This window comes from Papio anubis, chromosome 9 (assembly GCF_008728515.1).
Source record: "Papio anubis isolate 15944 chromosome 9, Panubis1.0, whole genome shotgun sequence".
In the NCBI taxonomy this organism is placed as follows: domain Eukaryota; kingdom Metazoa; phylum Chordata; class Mammalia; order Primates; family Cercopithecidae; genus Papio; species Papio anubis.
The window spans coordinates 11139399-11155208 of NC_044984.1; the positions used below are offsets into that span (position 1 = coordinate 11139399).

At 45.7% G+C, this 15810-nt stretch overlaps 1 protein-coding gene across 4 annotated transcripts in view; it reads left to right on the forward strand.

Moving 5' to 3' along the window:
• Positions 1–384: 384 nt before the first annotated feature.
• The window catches only part of ETV6 (ETS variant transcription factor 6), a 248663-nt gene continuing 233237 nt past the window's right edge, over positions 385–15810 (forward strand). For 2 of the 4 annotated variants that reach the window (XM_021922053.2, XM_017945671.3), the window contains exon 1: positions 385–1053. In XM_021922053.2, the coding sequence (XP_021777745.2) occupies positions 1021–1053 (33 nt within the window). In that variant the 5' untranslated portion in view covers positions 385–1020. The remainder of the gene's footprint in view (positions 1054–15810) is intronic. The other 2 variants (XM_021922054.2, XM_021922056.2) reach the window with 2 other exon arrangements.

The window sequence follows — 15810 nt, forward strand, 5'->3', positions numbered from 1 at the left end:
ATTTCCCCGTGTGCAGGCTGTAACCCGATCTCCCATTTCCTGGTGGATTCTCTTAAAGAGGCAGCGGTCGAGAAGCAGAACAAAGGCTATTGTTTTATTTCCTCCTTCGGATTCCGCGTCCTTACCGGAATGGCCCTTCATAGATAATTACTTTCGTTGCATCTGCGTTTAGGGAAACGTTTCAAAACCCTTGTGCATATCGATGTATCCAAGAGATGGAGCCAGGGGAGGTGGGAGGAGTTTAATAAAACCTGTTTTGTGGTGTCTGGGGCCACGATGTAACGTTTTTTAAAGGTGTCTTCCTTAAGCCCGGAAATTGGCTCCTCCAGCGGGAGGTCTCGCGGCGTGGAGGGCGGGCGCCCGCACCAGGGGCCGGCCTGGGGGGCTGCGCCGCTCGCCCCGCTCGCAGCCGCGGCCTCGCGCGGCCCCGCTCCCCGGGTTTCCTCCGCCCGCGCCCCCGCGGCCGCCCCTCCCCCGCGCGGCTTTTATTTCCCCGATGCCGGGCTGTAACCCGAGCTTTTATTTCCTGGTGGCTCCTTTAAGAGGCAGAGCTCAGTGCTGGGAATTCACGTCAGTTTCTGCACTGAAACTCTCAAGATCAATGAGCAAAGAGCTTTCTCAGTTCTGCCTTTCAGTTTCTCTCTTCCAGGAAGGAAAACATTCGAGAGAGCGAGGGAGAGCGGCGGGAGGGCAGGGGGCGGGGGCGCCGGCTGCGGGTGGGAGGAGACCGGGAGGCTGGCCGGGCTGCGTCCCGGGTCCCCGCGCCGCGCCGCGACCTGCAGACCCCGCCGCCGCGCTCGGGCCCGGCTCCCACGCCCCCGCCGCCCCGCGCGCCCAACTCCGCCGGCCGCCCCGCCCCGCCCCGCGCGCTCCAGACCCCCGGGGCGGCTGCCGGGAGAGATGCTGGAAGAAACTTCTTAAATGACCGCGTCCGGCTGGCCGTGGAGCCTTTCTGGGTTGGGGAGAGGAAAGGAAAGTGGAAAAAACCTGAGAACTTCCTGATCTCTCTCGCTGTGAGACATGTCTGAGACTCCTGCTCAGTGTAGCATTAAGGTAAAAATCTTCTCCCCTCCCTCTCCGTGGTGGAAACCCTGAGCTGCACCGGCCAGGGCAGTCGTGCTGGGCTCCTCAGAGCGGGCTGTTGCAGTTGCTCTGTTCGCAGTAAATTATTTGGGGCGCGAGGGAAGGAGATGCAGCTCGCGGCGGCGGCTGTACCCTTTAGCGTAACCTTGCTACTCCCCACCGCCGAGCCCCTGCTGGCTCCTCGGCCCCCACCCTCTTGCTTTTTGACAATGAAATGCCGGTCACAATTGGTCAGGAGCAACCCGGATTGTCTCCAGAACTGTAAAACACCCCCGTAATTAGTGCGCTTAAAAAAACCCCCAAAAACCTGCTCCCTATTCCTACACCCAACATGTGACTGAAATGTAACTTTTGTCCCCGAGGGGTGGTCTTCTTAGAAAAAAAGTTCTTCAGTCCCAGCTGCGATAGAATCTTTTTCTTTATTTTTTTAAAGGACTCTCTGGGTCTGATCAGACATGATTTTTTTCCCCCTCGTCTGATTGTAATTGCAAGTGCTGTCGGAGAGACAGTCCTGGTGTCAGCTTTTCCTAGGCATTGCACAATGAATTTTTTTTTTTTTAACCAAGGTGAATAAAGTTGCTGAATAGTTATTTTACTCTGATCCATATGAAAGTTGAGCAATCCCAAAGTAGAAAACTCCTGTGATGCAGGGAGAGGAAGAACTAAGCAAACCAGGCAAAATGACCTTCTGTGTTTGACAGTGCAGAGAGGATATCTAAGAGCAGCACCCTCCCAGCTTTCTGGCCGGTTTTGCAGTATTGTAAATGCAGGGCGGTGGATGTTTGTAAACACACTGCTGGGCTACCCAGTAGTTGTGTGTATGCATGTCTATATATCTGTAAAGACTGTGGTGCTGCGGTTTGTTGCTTCTGAAAAGTTGTTGTAAAGTTTGCCACCATTGGGAGGCAGGATGATTTATCCGTCTACCCCAGTTATTTTTCCCACCGCTGCATTTATTGTACACTTTATTCATTTCACTATTCCACCAGTACCCAGGTAGAAAGCCTTCCGCCCCTGTGAGAGGCTGAAGCTGCTGAAGTTTTGTTTTTGGTTTGGCCTATTTAATGTATGTTCATTGAATGGACATTACAGCAACAATGGACAAGTAACCTGTTTTCTTCGTCTGTGGGGAGTTAGAAAAACCCTTCCTGTTTTAACACTGCCTTTCAATTAGAATCTGTGTAGGGGAAACGCAGTAGTTCATCATACAGGCTTACTAGGTTTTTTATAATTAGAATCACATTTTGGTGTTTCTTACCAGAAAACATTTTCATGGGTTTGAGGAGAGGCTAATGTGAAATCAAAAGGTGTGTTGGGCTTCTTTGTTTTTGCCTCACAAAAATGCCCAATGGAACTTTTAGGCTTTTGTGTTTGTACATATCTGGAGGTAGCAGTATGTCTGTGGGCATGGGGCGTGCCACACTAAAGAACTTGGGGTACTTTGATATTAATACTTCAAAACCAGTTTCTTTTGTGGTATAAATTAGATTCTACACCCAGTTCAGGAAAATCCTGCGGTATAGGTAATCTGATTTATTTGATGCTTCATAACATAGAGGTAACTTAAGACTAGGGTATTCAATCAATAAATCGTATTTAGCTCAGTGGCAATAAACCCAACATCAGGAAAATCTGGACCAATTACAGATCAGTAACTTTAGGACGAAACAACAAAAAGCAATGCTTTCTGTGACCTTTCTTGATTCTCTTCTAAACTGCATCCCCACCGTTCTGATGGGCTTATGGTGGTGTGCTGGCTGCAGACTGCTACTGAGTGGTTTGTTTCATTGTGCTCCAGTCGGAAAAAGAGTACAACAGTCCCTTGCCTTACTCACATACAGAACCAATTCCAAGCAAAACGCTTTCTTAAATGCAACATGAAAATTGTGTCTATAATTTGCATATCATTTTTTCCTTATTGCTTACAACTCAGTTCTTTTAGGGTGCCTCTTTTCATTACTGTGTACTTCTATGTAATTAAAATAGACGTAATGTTCTTTACCAGAAAGGAAAGAATCACTTTTATTTTGGATTGTTCTTAATGGAACCGGCATGTATTTGCGTAGACTGCATGTGTCTAGGTGAACGTATGTGAAGAGTATCTTTCCATGGAGTTTGTTTAATTCACAGTGTTCCAATAATCAGCACTAGAGATCAAGGACTGGGATTATTCCGGGTCATCTGAAATGTTCTGGTGATGTGTGCTGCGTTTCATTTAGTCCTTGGGATGTGGTACGGTGACTGCATAATAAAAAATGTTTGCTGGTAACCCACAAGCAAGTTGCTTGCTTCTAGAGTCCAGTAAACAATACGCTTTTCTGTGTAGTGAAGAACAAATGTTAGAGGTTTTCAAGGATGAGCTGATGAACCTGATATACCGAACTCATGTGACACAAAAGGCTCTCACTATGGAGAGATTTCTCCCACTCCTTCTCTCCACTCCTGAAACCGTCCTCACTTGCTTTCATTCCTAACAAGTAGTGGGTCAGCAGGCAGACAGTTCCTCAGCGGCTGGTGAGATGCAGCACAGAGTAGCCTGACCAGAGACAGCCACAGAGGGAAGTACTTTGTTTATTTCTGAGCATTGCCTGCTGTGTTAGAAAAGAGGAGTGTCCGATTTGGGTGGAGTTTCCAAGGTGAAAGTTTCTGAATTGGTCAATCAGTGACGCCTTTGTAAAGATGGCTCATGTGGTGGCAGCTCACAGTGAATGCCTGATAAGGGCTTTTCTATTTCTTTTGCACTGTATAAGTTTGCTACCATCACCTGGGGAAGTTAATATCAGACACACACTTTTTACAGTAGAAGAGAAGTTGACTACTCCGAGGGCACCGAAACTCTCACTGAGCCTTATTGTTTCTCTACACGCAACTTGCAGAAAGCAGGAGTGCTCGAGCGCTCCTGGGATGTCTGTCCTACAACCCTTGAAGGTTGTGGTACTGTTGTCATAGAAGTTCAGATGCTTCAATTCTTGACCATTTAGTGTTGTTGAAATGGAAGCAAAGGATCAACTCTCTAAAAAGTCAAATTATTTTAAAGAGGATTGCATGGCTGACTGTGCTGGTCACAGGAAGAAGGAAGAGGCTGTCTTTTCCATCATCAGCCTTCACCTTCAAGTCACCTGTTCAGTTCTAAGTTTGCCCAGGTTGCCGCAGAAGGTGGTTGTGGCCTAGCAGACACAGTCCCTTGTCAGGCTTGGCACAGTGTGTTAGTGGGCCAGGACTAACCAGAACACAAAAACGAGTCGCACAGTGTCTCTAGTCCCCTCCTTCCCTGCTGTCCTTATCAGTCAGCTTCCATAGCAAAAGGAAATCTGCTTTTTAAAATTTTGCTACTAACTGGGAGACTCTTTCGACTTCTCCTTCTGGACTGTGGGCTCCTTGGGTTTAGTGATGATTACCTTGGTGTCCTAGTAGCTAACTTGGCAGGTGACATAGAAATAGTTTTCAGTAATGTTTGCTGATGTGAAGTGAGAGGTGGGAGGAGGCCAGCCCCCTTTGCTCTTTCTGTCTGCGTGTAACCTCAGGGTGACGTAACACTTTCATCCACTGGCTTGCTTGCAGAAAGCCCTCAATAGGGCCCACTACAGCCTTAGAGAGGGCTAGAGCACTCCTGGGGGGTCTGTCCTCAAATTCTTATTAATAGAATTTTGATACAAAAAATGTTTTATAATTATTATTTCTTTGGAGACAGTGTGGCACTGTGTTGCCAGACTGGAGTTCAGTGGTGCGATCTTGGCTCACTGCAACCTCCTGAGTTCAAGCAATTCTCCTGCCTCAGCCTCCCAAGTAGCTGGGATTACAGGTGCCCGCCACCACGCCCGGCTAATTTTTGTGCTTTTAGTAGAGATGGGGGTTTCACCATGTTGGCCAGGCTGGTCTCGAACTCCTGACCTCAAGTGATCTGCCCGCCTCAGCCTCCCAGAGTGCTGAGATTACAGGTATGAGCCGCTGCGCCCAGCCTAATGTTTTATTATTTTGATAAAATTCTCAAAAACTGCTTTTATGTCAAAACTAACAAAGAAGGAAATTGAGGAAAAGGTACAACCAAGGGGCTTGAGGAATTGCTTTAACAGGTTCAGATTAGCAGGCTTCTAAGTGCCCCCCAGTGGTTCTGACAATAGAATCAGGGAACTTTCAAACGTTCAGAATTGAGAGACCTGAGAGATCCCCTGAGCCAACCTCCTATTTTTTATAGAGAGGGGATCCAGAGACCTAAGGGGTTTGCTTCAACCCATGGGTGAGTGAGCCAGGTTTGGAGGACACAGGCCTACAGGTTCTCAGGCTACTGCTTCTCTGGGCTCCTTGTGTGTCCCTATAAAAGGCCAAGGAAACTCGATACAATAGGCTTCACTCTCTCTGGCACTTCCTAGCTTGGTCCATTTTAATCACAAGCCAGCTGGTCTGAGGGCACGGGGGTATGTGCCAAGGAAGATGGTATGTGGGGGGAGAAATGGGCCACTGGGGTCTGGTCAGGTGTGAGAAGAGGAAGTAGTAGGAGGGAGGGGATGAGGGAAGAAGGGCCTGACGGACTTGTATTGGCACCACTATTTGCAGCAATGTGTGTGTGTGTGTGTGTGTGTATATATATATATTTACAGTGCACAAGGGCCTGCAAGTTCTGTTTTGAGCTGAAGGCCCCTTATCTGCTGTTAGGACTCCTTTGAGGAATCCTTGGGTGGGCCGTAGGCTCTTTTATGAAGGGTCAGCCAATCCTATTTATACTTTAATTTCTGTGTAGTAAGCTCCCTGTTTCAAACAGCCAAAGCTAAAAACGTGGCAGCTGGCCCTAAAGAAGTGGCTGTGGAAAGTATCCTCCTCAGGATAAGTAAGTCAAGGGCAAAAAGTACCCCAAATGTGAGCACCAGAGGCAGGCAGAGCTAAGTTGCATTCTGCTCCTCCGAGTGCAGCTGTATTTGTGCACACCAGGAAAGAGCTGGGGGCAAGGTGGGGGCACAGGGTTGCTGGGAGTAACTCACACAGCAGTTTCATTTTTTTCACCAATTAAAACTTGCCCTTTGGTGTGGATCTCCCAGCTGAGTGATTCAGTGTCGGATGAAGCCCCGTAGCGTGTGCGAGATAGAAATGACATTTTTTTTTTTCTATGTGAATACTACTTTAGAGACAACTCTGGAGCTTGTTTTCAGGCAAGAGTCCACCTCTGCCATATTTGTTGTTAGATGTGTGTTGGGAACCAGTGTCCGTGTGTATTTGTTGAATAGAATGAGTGTGCATTTACTCAGGGTTCCCACGCCAAAAGGGGCCCAGCTTAAAGACTGTTCACTGCCAAACCTAGTATTTGGGGACAGAAAGACTAGACTAAATTAGTGAAAAGTTAGAATTATAACCTATTAAAAAACAAACACATTTTTATTGATTTTCCGAACAAACAGGAATCAAACTAATAAAGTGTTGCTTACTGAGGCATCTCAGGGAAAGCTCCAATGAATAGGCAAAAGTGACTCGTGTTCCACATTATTCATTGGGTAGAAACCAGTGCTACCATGTGCTTGGAACTGTTCCTTTGGTGTCGAAATATTACCACACATTTTATTTGCTCTGTTAATTTGATAACCTTCCCTTCTTAGATGGTGAAAATATATAATTCAGCCTGGTTGATGTCTAAATGATCTGGAGTTCCCAGAGTGTGGGCGAGAGGCTTGATTAGGGAAGGCATTTTACCCCGTAAGTGTGGACTCTCAGATGAGCATAACTGCTCACTTAGCCCTATGGATTTCCCTTACAGGAAACTAGAATGCTTGCATTTCTGAAATTTTATAAATTCTGTGTAATTAAAAGTGTTCGTCTGCTGTTTTAGTGGCCGTTGTAGCTTACAGCTATATAGTGATTTATTACAAAACACTTTCTTCCCCTTTTACTTCTTCCTCTTCCTCCTCCTCTTCCTCTTCCTCCTCCATCATCATCACTGGCATCATTTATTGAATACTGCTGCATGCTGGTCCTTGTGCTGTTTTGTGTACATTATCTCGTTTACTCTTCACAGCTCTCTCAGGGATGCAGTTTTTCTCTCCATTCTACAAATGAGGAAACTGAAGCCCAGAGAGGTTAAGTGATGTATTGGCCTAAGATCTCCCAGGCTGTAAGTGGCAAAGCTAAGGCCAGAATCTGTATCGTGGGACTCTCATTCCAAAGTATTTTCTGTGAGGGTATTCCAAAGTGCAGCCATCTTTGCGAAGAAAAGTAGGAAACTTGAAGTGACGAGTGGCTGGTGGATCGTTACGTAAGCTGAGATGAGAGGCAGGAATAGAGCTGGCAGAAGTGCTTGCAGAGGTTCTGAATTTCCTCTGCTTCCCGGTCTCTTCTGAAGATGGATCTTCCTAGCCATTACACAAGTAGTGGGGACAACCAGATGGTCACACCAAGCCACCACCCACTGTGGAATAAATGTCTAACTTTTCCATATTTACACCCGTCTCTAATGTCCTCTGGTGAGATTTTGTCTTTTGATGGGTTTCATTTTGGGCCTTTTGTGTTTTTCTCAGAGGCCTTTCTTTTCCGTCTCTGTTTTTCTCTTACTTCCTCCAGTGCTTAATGACTCCTTCATGAAGTGGTTGGAAATCTGAGAGATTGTGTCCTCATCCTGCCTGGCCTTAGGCTAGACACCTTCTTTGCCTGCTTTTTACTTCCTGGTCAGTTGCTTCTCCTTACACAACTTTTTTTTTTTTCCTTTTAAAGCTTTTCACACAATCCATAATCACAATTTTTTATTTTTGTTAAACCATCTCTCATGTACATCTTTAATATTATGTGATTTCCAGGAATCTATTTCAGATATTCCCTGGTTTTTTCCCCTATAACAAAAGGAATCATCTTTTTTTGACTCCTATCTCGATGGCCTGACCCGACTCACCTGTTCTAATTTCCTGGAACAAAGAGAGCATTTTTGCCATCTGACTTTATACATTTCTGATTTTGAACAACTCTAAGGAAGAGAGTCTTCAGAGCAGATGTAGGGAGAGAAACAGAGAGAGAGAGAGATGTGTTGTGGAGGTAATATGAGGGGACTCAGCATTATCCACGTTTCTCATGAAACAAATGAGGAAACTGAGTCTTGGGGCCTTTAAAGAGCTTGCTTGAGATCACATTCCTAACTGATCAAGCCAGAGTCAGAATCAGCGTTCCGTCCTAGGCCCATGTTCCTCTAAGACCATAGCAGAGGAAAAATGAGAAAAAGCAGGCAAGAATTCAGAAAGCATAGCTTGCTTTTGCAGATTCACATGACTTGATATTAGTGTTCATCATTGTGACTTCCAAGTGAAAGCCAGAGTTCATGTTATGAGATTTCAGAAGTGAAGAAAGAATGCAATGTATTTTGGAAAGATTTCTAACAAAAATGGTTGGCATAAGAATAATGTTAAGTTTTAAAAGGCTAAGCTTCAGTTATGTGGATGACTGATTTATGAAAAGTACTCCCTCATGAAGACACAAAAGAGGTAGCCAATGCATCTTGCAGGCTTGAGGCCTGATGGCCTCCTGGGGGTATTTTCCCTTTGTATGTGGGAGTCAGATGTACGGAAAACGACTTCATTTCCTGAATGACCCAGAAAGGACGCGTTGCCCTGCTGGGTGCCGTTGGTGAGTGTGCTCAGTGGTGTTCGTGTTGCCACAGTGTAGATCCAATCACCACGTCTTTCGAGTTTGACTTGCATTTTGTTCTGTCTTTGGTTCTTACCTGTCAAGTTGACTTCCCGTAAGGGGGTTGTAAGGTGCTCAGAAAAGGGCTCTACCTCACTGCCGTGCTGTAGATGCTCCAGGGGAAGAGCATAGACAGTGGAGTAGACAGACCCATGACTCCTGGTTCCTGAACTTGAACTTGTTCAAGTTACTTAATCATGAACCTGTTAACTCATCTGAAGTGGTAATAAAAATGTGTGTCTCTTAGGGTTGTTGGGATATGTACATTGCCTAATGTAGTGCTTTAAACTGCTAAAAAGTTAGTGCTCCTCCTCCTTTGTACATCCTCCATAACACGTGGATCTGGAAGAGGCTAGAGATTTTCTGGTTCTGTGCCCACATTATACAGTTGAGAATACAGAGGCCAGGGGATGGTTTCTGTTTTTGTTTCTGAGACAGAGTCCCGCTCTGTCACCCAGGCTAGAGCGCGATGCCGAGATCTCAACTCAGTGCAACCTCTGTCTCCCGGGTTCAAGCGATTCTGGTGCCTCAGCCTCCCAAGTGGCTCGGATTACAGGTGTGCACCACTCACCTGGCTAATTTTTGTATTTTTAGTAGAGATGAGGTTTCACCATGTTGGCCAGGGTGGACTCAAGCTCCTGACCTCAATTGATCCTCCCGCCTCAGCCTCCGAAAGTGCTGGGATTACAGGCGTGAGCCGCCGTCCCCAGCCCCCAGCCAGGGATGTTAATGGCCTTGCTCATGCTCCTGTGGCTGGTTGGTGGTGCCATCTAAACTAAAATCTAGGCCTCCCGAGTCAGCTGACTCCCTGCACAGTGCTCTTGTCACTATCCCATTGAGTTGTTCACAGGGCTGGGGTCACTCAGTCAGTGCTCAAAAAAGCTCTTCTTTTAACTTTAATTGAATACAAGCCTCAACAATAGGAGAGATGAGCCAAGTGCAATTATATGATAATAGCAAATGCCTTTTGCATCTTACAGCAGAATTTTGAAGGAATAGCTAATATGGTTCTGAGTAAGTTTCCAGAGATGAAAGAAAAGGAAAAAAACCTAAGTCTGGAAGTACTGTACAGTGAGTCTAACTAGCATTATTACTCAGCGCTCAAGTATTTGAACCTATTCAGGGATCGGCTCCTTCATACAGTTGCTTATTATTTGTGACTGGGGTGAGACTTGAAAGAGAGCATCAATTCTCTAGTCTGCTTTTGTTTAACAGGCAGTTCCATGTCTGTCTGACCACAGAACAGACACTGTTTGCTGTGGGCTGGTGAATGTTCACTTTCAAGAGGGGGGAGTAGATGGCCCTTCGTGGAAGTTAAATTATACAGAAGAGTTTGAAAAGGCCAAATTTGTTACGTTGGGGCATGGGGAAACCTTCCTCTCTAGCAGATGTGAGGGCACCGAAGTGTCTTTTCAGCAGTTGTATTCTTCTTGCTGTGGACCTAAGTTGGATCCTAAGTCATTCTTTGTATGTACATAGCAAATGAGAAGATGAACTTCTTCTCATCTCATGGTCACTGGCAAATGACCCTTTTTTGAGGAATCGTGGAGAAAATGTTACCTACTTCTCCCTCCTACCCCCATGAAATAAGTGTGGGCTACTTCATACTCTTGAAGCAAGAGTTTAGGTTTGGAGAGAAACTGCTCCTCTGATGTCCTCCTGGACACCACAAGTGGAAGTTTGTGATTTTCTTCTCAGCTGCCCTGTCCCCTCTCCCTTGGGTTATGACAGGCCGTGTAACTTTATCTTTCTCAGGACTTATCTCTTTGATGAGGTCAGTAATCCTGCTTCACTTACGTCCCCTATACGTGAGAATGCCACAGCCAAAGGTGACATGCTAAAGCATTTCCTGGAAAAAGTGAGCTACAGATAGAAATAAGGCTCGTAATTTAAAAAATCGAACCCCAGAGAACAGCCTGTCTCTGAAGTTAACCATTCCCCCAACACTTTCTCTTGTTTCCCTAGTGAAAGTGTGAATCTAGGTTGTGAAAGTGTGAATCTAGGTTGTGGCAGTGGAAGTTCTGGCACTGCTATGAGGTGAGGAAGGAAGAGGGAGGGCCCAGATCTGCCCACCTCACTGCAGGTGTGGCCTGGAAGAATGCCGGGGTCTCTGCTGAAGAATCAAGGTCAAGGGATGAAGAGAAGTTGGCGAAGGGGCACAAAAACACAGCTAGCTAGAAGGAATACGGTATAGTATTTATTCATTAGTACAGTAGGGAAATTAGAGTTAACAATAATTTATTGTGTATTTCAAACTATCTAGAAGAGAAGAATTGTAATGTTCCTAACACAAAAGAAAAATGTTTGAGGCAGTGGATATGCCAGCTACCCTGATCTGATCATTACACATCTGCACAGATATAAAAATGTCACGTGTACCCCCAAAATATGTACAGCTATTATATATCAACAAAAAAATCAAAGTCAAGAGATAATTTAGAATGAATATGGTCTCAAGCCTAGTGACTAATATGTGGACAGGTAGATCTGCACTAGGGTATACAGGAGAAACTATTATGGAGACTTCATAAAAAGGGAGATGGGACGGGGTGCAGTGGCTCACACCTGTAATCCCAGCACTTTGGGAGGCCGAGGCGAGTGAATCACCTGAGGTCAGGAGTTCAAGACCAGCCTGGCCAACATGGTGAAACCCTGTCTTTACTAAAAATACAAAGAATTAGCCTACCTGTAATCCCAGCTATTCGGGAGGCTGAGGCGGGAGAATATCTTGAACCTGGAAAGTGGAGATTGCAGTCAGCTGAGGCTGTGCCACTGCACTCCAGCCTGGGCAACAGAGTGAGACTCTGTCTCAAAAAAAAATAATAATAAATAAAAAAAAGGGAGATGGGGGAGATGGCGGGAATTTGCTAAGCTCTTTTGTTAACTGCTTTAAAGAACTTGGACTAGGGAACTTCTCTCAAATTTATTATTGGTTGTTATTTCTAGACCATTTGTCTTTCCCAAACTGCCCTTGGCCATCAAATCAGACTCCTGCTAGAGTAAGCCCCATTGTAGTGTCTCTTGGCTCGCCTCTGTGGTTTCACTAATTATTTTCATATATTGACCTGGGATCACAGGCCAGGCACCCAAAGGGACAGAGCTGAGTTCTTTTTCTTTGGGCCTGTTTGGGTACTCGTAACCCAAGTCCCTGTCACAGGTTTTGGAAAAATGGCATATCTGAAGGATTGGATTCGTGGTGCATTTTGTAATTGCTGTATCCTCTTTTCTTTAAGGTCTTGCTCTGTCACTCATGCTGAATGAAGTACGGTGGCATGATCATAGCTCACCGTAATCGCAAACTTCTGGGCTCAAGTGATCGTGCTGCCTCAGCCTCTGAAGTAGCTAGGACTGCAGGTGCACCACCTCGCCTGGCTACGTTTTTTTTTTTTTTTTTTTTTTTTTGAGACGGAGTCTTGCTCTGTCGCCCAGGCTGGAGTGCAGTGACGTGATCTTGGCTCACTGCAAGCTCCGCCTCCCGGGTTCAAGCCATTCTCCTGCCTCAGCCTCCCCAGCAACTGGGACTACAGGCGCCTGCCACCACACCCGGCTAATTTTTTGTATTTTTAGTAGAGACAGGGTTTCACCATGCTAGCCAGGATGGTCTTGATCTCCTAACCTTGTGATCTGCCCGCTTTGGCCTCCCAAAGTGCTGGGATTACAGGTGTGAGCCACCAAGCCTGGCTGACCTGGCTACTTTTTAAAAAAATTTTTGTGGAGACAATGTCTTGCTTTGTTACCCAGGTTGCTCTTGAACTCCTGGGCTCAAGCGATCCTCCCACCTCAGCCTCCCAAAGTGCTAGGATTATAGGCATGAACCACTGTGCCCGGCCATTTTGTCCTCGTTTTGACTTGAGATCTGGGAGATTTTGAAGATCCGTGTCATGAGTTCACTTGACTGGTGCTTTGCAGTTTTGAGACCCATTCCTGACTAATAGGTCTTGACTGCCACTCATGGCCAGCGATGGCTGGGGACAGCAGGACACTCTCACTTTGCACCTTTTAATCTGGTCTTTGTTCAAAGCAGGGTGAAGCCGGTGGGAGAGTTGTTGTTTTGGGGATAAAGTCTGGGTAACACAGATTCCTCAGGCTGAGTAAGTCTCCTGTTCTCCCCGACTTTGAGACCTGAATGACCTGATTTGGCTGACTACACCTCCAGTCCCCTGGACAGCAGCCAGCTCCTTTGACTTTGCGCCATTTAGTCCTTCCCTTCGTCTGCTGACGCTAATACTTTAGGGTGAGGTGGAAGGAGAGGGCATACCAGTTGGTGAGGTAAGAGTGTTTTCCCTCGGAGAACCGAAGAAACAAAGACTCCCTTTCTGAATTTTGTGTTCTGCCTCTTTGCATCTCCGAGGCTCCTTGTGTCTGGCAGGGCTGTGAGTGAGGAGGTGAGGGTGTGCTTCTCTGCAGGCAAAAGTCAGCTGTAGGTCAGATGTGGCTTTGGAACACAATGGAATCCAGGGGGAATGTTGGCGAGCGCAGGAAGGCTGGAGTGATGATCCTCTAATCTTTTGCGGCGTGCTGTAAGAGTATCTTCAAGTTTCGCCGAGACGGGCAGGGCAATGAGCAAAGGGACCTAGGTGTTAGGTGACATCTCAACTAGGGCACCTGGTAGTACACCTGTCTTGCATGTTCCCACCCTTCCCAACACTTTATCTTTTTGAAGCCACCCACCCTTAGAAAATGAACAAGGAGCCACTGACATGGACAGCAGTATGTTTACTTACCTTTTGGATGCGAGACAGTTTGCCCCACTGGGAGAGATGTGGGATAAGGCCCCAGAGTGGAAAAAAACCTTAAGAATGCAAGAAGGAAGAAAGGTAGGGGAGCCAGCAGGTCCCACTGAAAGGCCTTGTTATTCCAGCAAAGAGGGAAGAGGTGGGCCCAGTGGCACAAGTCACTAACATTAGCCAGTTCTGAGAATTTCTCTGTCTTGAAAAACTTGGTAAAATGGCCAAATGGAGCTTCTCTGAACTAGGGGGAATGTCTGTGTGTGCGTTTGTTGTTAGCCGTCATGTTCAACAGTCTGATTTAAGGGAAAGTTGGTCTGTGTACATTTTCATTTCAGCTGTGGTCTTTGAAGGTTCACCATGGAGGAGGTGTGGGTGGATGAGAATATAGTCTTCCCGCCTCTTGGTTGGCTTATATGTAGGTTATAGGTGAATGTGAGTTCACAACACAGCCTATTTCTTATTTGGGTGCATTTTTGGATGACTTGCAGAGGTTGGTTTGGGAAAACCCAGTTACCCTTCCTTTATGCACATATTTCTGTCGGACTAAATGCCAAATAGATCATTGGAAAGAATTTTCTTCACAGCCCTGGTCCCCAAATTGGTGTCTGTGATTCTTCCTAGGGTCTCATATTATGAGAGTGCACTCCCTTTAATCTTTTGGGACCTCAAGTGGGGTCTGTGTGGACCAGATTGTGCTTCTTTGGGAAACTTCTTGCTGCACACTGGCCAGCGTAAGGCAAGAGTTAGTCCTGATGGCCGGGTGGTTCTTGGGCAGTTGAGCATGCTTAGCGCTTGAGAGGTTTCTGTTACACCATTTGCCAAAAGGGACATCTCTCAGCTGGTCCTAGTGCCCCAGGGCACAAATGTCAGGCTTTGGGAGAAAATGCACGATTTCAGGTTCAGTCTTTTATCTGCATTTGTGTGCACGAATGGACTAATAATTGAAGTACATGGAACGATTTCTCCATACTCCAACACCTAGAAAGTAGCTTCCTGGGTTAGGGAAAGGTTCCTAGGTACAGCTACCAAAGGCTCAGACTTAAGCACCAACACTGGAGGTTAGAATTAGCATGCTCTAGGGAGGACAGTGAGAGGGTAGCTGACACAATGCCTTTATGGGCTATTTTTAGCTTTAGTCGGGCCTATCTGGAGTGGCTTGTGCTTTCTTGGGCACCGTCCTGCATTTATTCCAGGGTTTGTGCTTGTGATCTGTTTGCATATATGCCACATGTATTGCATGCTCATGGGATGATAAGTTGCAAAAATTATGGCATCATCTGTTTTCTGGCATATAGAGGAAAAGATGACACAAAATCCAGCCTTGTTGTGGCGAAGAAACCTAACATAGATGTAAAATGTATATCCTTGGAGGCTTGGTTTTGTGATAGGCTATAAACGGATTGTTAAACAGCAATGTGAGGGGCTGTTAACAAGCTGTTTCTAAAAGCATCTCCCTGGTCTGGTCTGAAAAGGTAATGTGTACATATTGTACATTTGAGATAGTTTGCCTGTGGTGTTTATATGTTGGTAGGTTTTGTGTGTGTGTGTGTGTGTGTGTGTGTGTGTGTGTGTGTCTTGTCTGTCTTCAGTGGTAAACTGAAAAAATAATTTAAAGTGTTGTTTATTTGCTCCTGTGTTAGTGTCTACATTCCAAACTGGGCAATACTTTTTTTTTTTTTTAAGCTGGCTTAAGTGAAGAGGTGTTTGGTCAGCCACAGGGTATGAGTCAACCAAACTTCAAAAAGCTTCAGTATGTTTTTGATAACACTCTTAAGTATATAATAGCCGCTTTAAGGATTTGTGCCTTAGTGTGCTTGGATGAATAGGTAAACCACCTCCCCATCAACAAACTAGCATTTGAGTTCCCACATTGGCAAAGCAGGGCTCCTATTATGTGTCTAGTCTTATTTGAACTTCTTTTCACATTCAGGTGACATAGTTGAACATCAGTCCATGCCAGTTTTTGCTACTACTGGGTTTTTAATGGAAGAGAACTCTTTCTTGTTACTATGATGCCATGCTTCTGCTGTGTTAGCAGCTGCTGTATTGAAAAACAGGTGTCTCTTATAATCCTCTGACTGGATCAGTTTGCTAGCCTGGCAGAGTCTTATTATTATTGTTTTTATTTATTTATTTTTGTCCCACGTAAGTCAGAAACTGCCAAGAGATGTTGATGAGTGGGGTTAATATGAGAGGAGATGGCAGCTTTTCTGGGTGGAGGTTTCTGTTACAAGAATCCGTCTGAGAGTCTTATGAAGATAGGGCTAAATAAAACCAGGATACGAATCACAGGGGAGAATCGCCAAAAGAAGGGTAGTAAATGAATGGTTCTGCCAAGTCACCT